The sequence below is a fragment of the Plectropomus leopardus genome, unplaced genomic scaffold, assembly GCF_008729295.1.
Source record: "Plectropomus leopardus isolate mb unplaced genomic scaffold, YSFRI_Pleo_2.0 unplaced_scaffold975, whole genome shotgun sequence".
NCBI lineage: Eukaryota > Metazoa > Chordata > Actinopteri > Perciformes > Serranidae > Plectropomus > Plectropomus leopardus.
The window spans coordinates 27-6,699 of NW_024704465.1; the positions used below are offsets into that span (position 1 = coordinate 27).

General features: G+C 38.7%; 1 protein-coding gene across 1 annotated transcript; it reads right to left on the reverse strand.

Annotated features, from left to right (window-relative positions):
- Positions 1-789: 789 nt before the first annotated feature.
- On the reverse strand, positions 790-5,056 carry LOC121940889 (calcium-activated potassium channel subunit beta-4-like). The gene is made up of 2 exons (XM_042483568.1): positions 4,884-5,056; positions 790-1,114 (listed from the first exon to the last, which is right to left on the reverse strand). The coding sequence occupies exons 1-2, from the start codon at positions 5,054-5,056 to the stop codon at positions 790-792; spliced, it is 498 nt and encodes a 165-aa protein (XP_042339502.1).
- Positions 5,057-6,673: the final 1,617 nt, after the last annotated feature.

Here is a 6,673-nt window from a genome sequence, read left to right on the forward strand (position 1 = left end):
AGTGCTTAATTTTGTTAATTTGGTAAGTGATTTTGGGACATACCTATAAAACTTAAACAAAATTAATTTAAAAAAAAGTATGAGTGACTGTATATACTATATATTATTGTTAAAGTAGAGAAACTCAAAGCAGTAGAGCGCCAGTGTGACACGACTCTGTTTCTGTTTTGATTGAATTAGTGCCGTGGAAATGGATATCTTTGTACATGGTCCCTTAAAACTAAATAAAATAGGTAATAAATAAATTACCTTTTTCAGAAAGACAGATGGAAGAAACCCTCAATGAAAGTTGCATTGAGTCTTAGAGGAACAGCCTGAAGAAACGTCAGGGCTTTGGCTCTATTTATTTACATGTATGGCTACTGGGACTCAGCGGGAAAACTACATTAATAGAAGAGCTACAGTTAAGACGGCAGTAAAGAGAAGTCCTTCTGTGTGAAGTTTGACTCACTTTACCTGACACATCGTACCTTTGTCACAGCACTGTTGTCGTTATAATAACCCTCCGAAACGCCGGTTTTAATCAGGGGAGTCAAATCAGCAGCATCCAAGAGATCCGGTTAAAACCAGAGGGAAGGTGCTGATGATTCTGCTGAAATCTACAAACAGCAGAGTGGGTTTCCCCTCATCCTCTTCTCATATCCTGGTTTTAACACTTCCGATCACTCAGACCACATTAGACAGCAGTGGGTTGTTGGCGGCGTCTCCAGACAGTGAGTCGACGTCGCCCACCGGCTCGGCTGCATCCTGATTGAACTCCAAGACGTGAAAACACCTTTTTGTTTCCTGTTAATGTTCTCGATCACGGCGTCGCACCGGCACCGCAAACAGCGGCAGGGTCCTTGTCGGCGACGACATCTCAGGGTCAGAGTTTGTTGCGAGGGGGTCTTCGACCTTGTTGCCACGCCGATCCGAGGGCCCGGCTGAAAGGTCTTGGCACACTTCGTAGGAGCATTTCCTCTTCTGGAGAGCCTCGGCTCGAACGGCCAGGGAGCGTGCGCACACCGTCAGGAGCACAATGAGCGTGCCCAGTAGGAGCGACACCATCGGCCAGAGGACACAGTGCAGCAGGACGGTGGTGTCGTGGGACCGGCGCCACAACACGTCGTCAGGCCTGAAATCCCAAGAGAAAGGAAAAAATGAGAATTTACAGCTGGTGTTTCGTCACTCTAAACTCCTTTATTTCCCCCAAAAATATTTACAAATGCTTCTACTTTGCAGTTTTTTAAAAAAATATTGTTAATTTGCTGCTACTTCTGTTAGCAATGCAAAATACTGATAAATGCACATTTTTCCACCTCATTGCAACATTAAGTCTCTCCCGTCTCCTCCTGTCTTGATTCCAAGTGGACATTTGTGCCAAATCAAGATCATCTCTATATGTTGCTTCACAACAATAACATGGACGTAAGGTCACAGTGACCTTGACCTTTGAACACCAAATTCTAATCACGTCATTGTTCAGTCTAAGTGAATATTTGGGCCACATTGGAAGAAATTCCCTCAAGATGTTCTTAAGATATCGCACAAGAATGAGACGAATGCAAGATCATTTTGACCTTTGACCACCAAAATCTTATCAGTTCATCCTTGACGACACTCAAACATTTATGCCAAATTTGAAGGAAATTCTCTAAAGATGTTCTCGAGATATAACTTTCACAAGAATGAGACAGACAAGGTCACGGTGACCTTGACCTTTGACCTATGACCACTAAAATGTAATTGGTTCATCCTTGAGTCCAAGTGGATGTTTGTGCTATATTTAAAGAAATAACAGCTATCTAAACATAAAGCTAACCTAACATTAGAGAGCTAAGTGGCTTGTATTCCAACATCAACTGGATGGAGAAAGCTAATGTGACGCTAGCAAGTTAAGTTACTTGTATTCCAATATCAGCTTTCCAAACTTTAAGCTATCGCACACTAGCATGTTAAGATACTTCTATTCCAACATCAGCTTTCCAATCATAACACTAATTTAACATTATCAGTTTTTTTGTTTTTGTTTATGCTTCTTTTTTTAACTGGATGCATAAAGCTAATGTAACATTAGCAAGCTAAGTTAACTTGTATTCCAACATCAGCTTTCCAATCATAACACTAATGTAATATTATCAAGTTATGTTTTTCATTACAAAAATGTTTTAGGCAAATTTGTACTCTAAAAATAAACTATCCAAGCATAAAGCTAACATAGAATTAGCCAAGTTACTTGTATTCCAACATCGGCTATCCAAGCTTAAAGCTAACATACCATTAGCAAGCTAAGTTAGTTGTTTTCCAACATCAGCCCGTTAATTAGCCAGCTAAACTACCTTTTTACTAACATCACCTAGCTAAAGTTAATGTAACATTGGCAATAAGTTCTTTGTATTCCAACATCAGCCTTAAGATAACGTAACATTAGCAGGCTAATTTACTTATTCCTACACTAGCCATCCAAACACAAAGCTAACATAGCAAGGCTAAGCTATTTTCAACTGACATAAGCTAATGCTCTCAATGCTAATAAAAATATGAGTATAATCATTTATGAGTTCAACAATATCTAACTCTGCGTAAAGATAGCCTTAACATGGCTAAGCTGCTGGCTATATGATATTAGCTAACGGAGCAAACAGTTAGCAGGGCCATGAGCTTGCTAAATTTATTGTGAAAAATGATATTACTCACAACATATGAATCACTTATTTTCCAAGGAGAAGCTTAGCCTCTTTTATTAAATATTACCATCCAAGACAGCTCGAAGATGAAAATGAAAAGTTTACACAGTGAAAGACCAACTCATTTTACAAACACTGCAGAGCTGCATTTGGAGGTTTTATAAAAGACTTTGGGATATTGCCTAACCTTCTTTCCACCTCTGAAATAATCTCATAAATCAAGTGACTGACTGTGTTTTCATTATCTTTTAAAAAAAAGTGCTCCAGGTCTTTTTCTATGAAACACAAAATAATATCTGCAGCATCAACCAGCTCCCACTGGGCCCTCGTTTATGAAGCAGAGTTTCCTCTTTCTGATCCTTCTGGTGCAGAGATAAAAATAAAACTAGACAAGGTCACAGGTAAGCATCGGCGGTGAATAATAGGAGGATTAAGCTGACACGCTAAAGGAGATCTCCTTTTTCTGTCTCAACAATTTTCGGTCAGGGCATAAAAAGAGGCTGCGCTTAACAGGCCGACATAACCTGAATGAAAAAGAAAATGCTCTTTAAACACTAATTTACCTGCTTTATTAAGTGTATCATTGTAAAACATACTCCAGGTTACAGTAGTTGTTAACCCCTTTATTAAGAGAAGATCTTCAGTTTTTACTGTGCATTATTCGTAATTTCCTCATTCAGATGTGTTCATTTTGGAGCGAGTTAAGGGTCTGATCCTAATTACAGTTGTTACAGTTTGTTTGTGATTTTTCCCACACAAAAGGTTTTAGTATGTTCACATAGTTTCAATGTGAGAGTAGCAGCTGCTTTTGAAACTATTCAAGACAGTGAATGCAGTAAATTTCCATTTCAAAATGTCCCTCTAATGATACCCGGAGTATTCCTCAAATTAGAAGCACAGGAGTCTGCAGGATAATTTAACCATGACCACTTTCTGTTACGGCCATCAGTTTGAATTATTTCAAGTCTGTTTGTGGGAAATTGTGTTTTTTTTCTGTCTGTTTGATTTGACAAATAGTCCTAAACAGAGGTGACAGAAGTACTCACTTTGACTCAATTAAAAGTGGAAATACCACAATGGAGAAGTAATTGAGAACAAGTAGAAGACCTTAATTCAAAATGCTACAAAAGTAAAAGTCCAGGGTCAAATCTGGCTGCTGATGGGGGCTGGATGCCCCACAACCATTTTCTAAAACACGATAAAAATAAAGTGATTCATATTGGGAATTGTTTTTGTACTTTCAGTATACATAAGGGGCCAGAATGCAAAACACAGCATCAAAATGGAGCTTTTTTTAAGTGCCAGTGGGGGATCCTAACTAAAACCCATGTCCTCAAATCCTATAAAACATCTTAAAATGCGTGAAATGTCCTAAAATCTTAGAAATATTCGAAAACACTATGAAACACACTAAAATCCAAGGAACATCCTAAGATCAGAGAAATTGCTAAAGTCATAGAAATGTCCTAAAATCCTAGAAATGTCCTAAAATCTGAGAAATGTTCTAAAGTTCTAGAAATGTCCTAAAATTATATGAGATGTAGGGAAGTAGAAGTATGAAGTGGCATAAAATGAAACTTCTCAAGTAAAGTACAAGTACTCCAATTTTAGTGTTACTTGAGTACAGTACTGAGTTACAATCCACCTGGCGTTTGGGAACAAAACATATAATTTAACCCAAAAGCAGACTGAGTCTAAAAGTGCAGTGATTTAAAGAGCTTAACGTTTTACTTAAGTTTAAACTCCGTGATTGAATGTCTGTTACTGCAATGCACACTGGGAATTGTAGTTGACTTCTCTTATTTTGTTTGACTTTTCTTTGTCTCTTTTGTTCCTTAACCATGGACTCATGAAATAACTTCTCAACTTTTGCACCTCTGTACTGCATAATCTCACTTTTTTGTGCTAAAAAAAAAGAAATAGAAAATGTCACTGTGAAAAATGTCCATCAAAACAGCTAAAAATGAACCGGAGCTATAAGAACTGTTAAATTGAAGTCGAGGGTCACTTATTCTCTGAGCTCAAAGGTTGTAAGGCAGCAAATTGAGGTTTCTGTCAAAAAGATGTCCAGGTAATGCTGCAGGTTGTGGCGTCCCTCTGTAATCTCCCGTGGTAACAATGATCTGTCACTGAGACAAACTTCACAGCATCACACGTCCCTTATTTCCAATTTACCTGCATCACACCTTGAAATAGACTGCAGTGTAAAAGTCTCACCTCCTCTGCTGGTTGAAGAAGCAGGTGAAGGACTGACTGCTGACCTCTTTGGTGAAGTAATTCTCCCACCACAAAACGGTGTCTTTGTTCTTCTGGTTGTCCCTCTCACAGGGAGGGACGTACGAACACTGAGAGACAGGAAACAGATCGATATCAGCACCCTTCGTCTTCATGGATCAATGATACCAATCAACAGTTAAATCAAGAATACTCAGCCTGCTTTGCTTGAGGGCCATGTTTGCAAAATGACAGAAGGCAAGGGGCCAGTCCCAGCACCATACGTGTTTCTAGGATTTTAGGACATTTCTTAGATTTTAGGACTTTTCTGAGATTTGGGACATTTATAGTAATTTCGGAGGTTACTTGGTTTTTAGGGCATTTCTATGATTTTAAGACATTTCTAGATTTTTAGGGACATTTCTATGATGTCAAGACATTTATTTTTAGGATTTTAGGATGTTTCTAGGATTTTAGGGCATTTCTTGGACTTTAGGAAATTCTAGGATGTTCCTCATATTTCAGGATGTTTCTAGGATTTTAGAATTTTAGGACATTTCTAGGATTTTAGCACAATTGCAAGATCTTTGGACGTTTTTAGGATAATGGATGTTTCTAGAATTTTAGAAGGTTTCTTGGATTTTGGGACATTTCTAGGAATTTAGGGTTTTCTATGACTTTAGGACACTTTAGGGATTTTTTGAAAATTTTGGGTATTTTAGGACATTTCTAGGATTTTTCAAGACATTTCAAGGATTTTAGGATGTTTCAGCGATTTTCTCAGGATTTTAGAGCATTTCTAGGATTTTATCGTGTTTCTTGGATTTAAGGACATTTTCAGGATGTTAGACGTATCTTGGATTTTAGGACATTTCTAGGAGTTTAGGACATTTGGCGCTTACCTAGGACCTCCGTCGGGGAATCCTCCACTGGCACTTTTTATGATAAATGCTATTTTAATGCTGTTTTAAGCACTCTGGCACCTTATCTAAAATTACAAAAACAATTCCCAGTGTGAATCATTTTATTTTTATTGAGAATAACAAAATAATTCGGGGGCCAGATTTGACCTGCAGCTGTAAGTTGAGTATCACTGAATTAAGGGGTTGTTCCCCTAACAATACATATTATTAATCACAAATCCCCAGCTGATCAGATTTGGGCAGATGATGGAGGATTGTTGCATCACTGCGGTGATTATCCAGCAGGGGACGCTGTAATAAGGTCAAAACAAGGTGACAAGTTTGACTCTGATTGGCTCAGAGGGAGGTCTGCTGCATCACTCTGTTTCTTCTTCTACAGTTTAGTTTTGGTGTCAGCTTTAAAACATCACACACACACACACACACACACACACACACACACACACACACACACACACACACACACACACACACACACACACACACACACACACACAGAATCACGTAGCAGGAGGTTGATTGGCCACTGGTTGCTATGGCGACGATGTGATTGGTACACAGAAGGGGGGTGTTGAGGGGAGTCGAGCTGATTGCAACCTAAACTACATGTTCAGCTCAACTTCAGAAACAATTTTACATTGAAATCCATCATAGAAACACATCACCGCTGGAACAAAACTGATCCAAAGTATTTTCGCACTTCATGTCTGTGGCTTTCAGCTACAGGCCCATACAGTTTCCTATGATGTTTTTCCATACGCCCACCTGGAAGCTAATGCCACCCTGGTTCCCTCGTCAAAAAGCCTATGGGATTTTTCCATTGGATTATTGTTGAAAATAAGCTCTCGTAATTATGTAATTAAAAATCTA

Coding starts and splice junctions, on each gene's coding strand:
- LOC121940889 (XM_042483568.1), bottom strand. CDS start 5,056: ATGAAGACGAAGGGTGCTGATATCGATCTGTTTCCTGTCTCTCAGTGT. Junction 1,115..4,883: donor TTCTTCAACCAGCAGAGGAG/GTGAGACTTTTA, acceptor TTGGGATTTCAG/GCCTGACGACGTGTTGTGGC.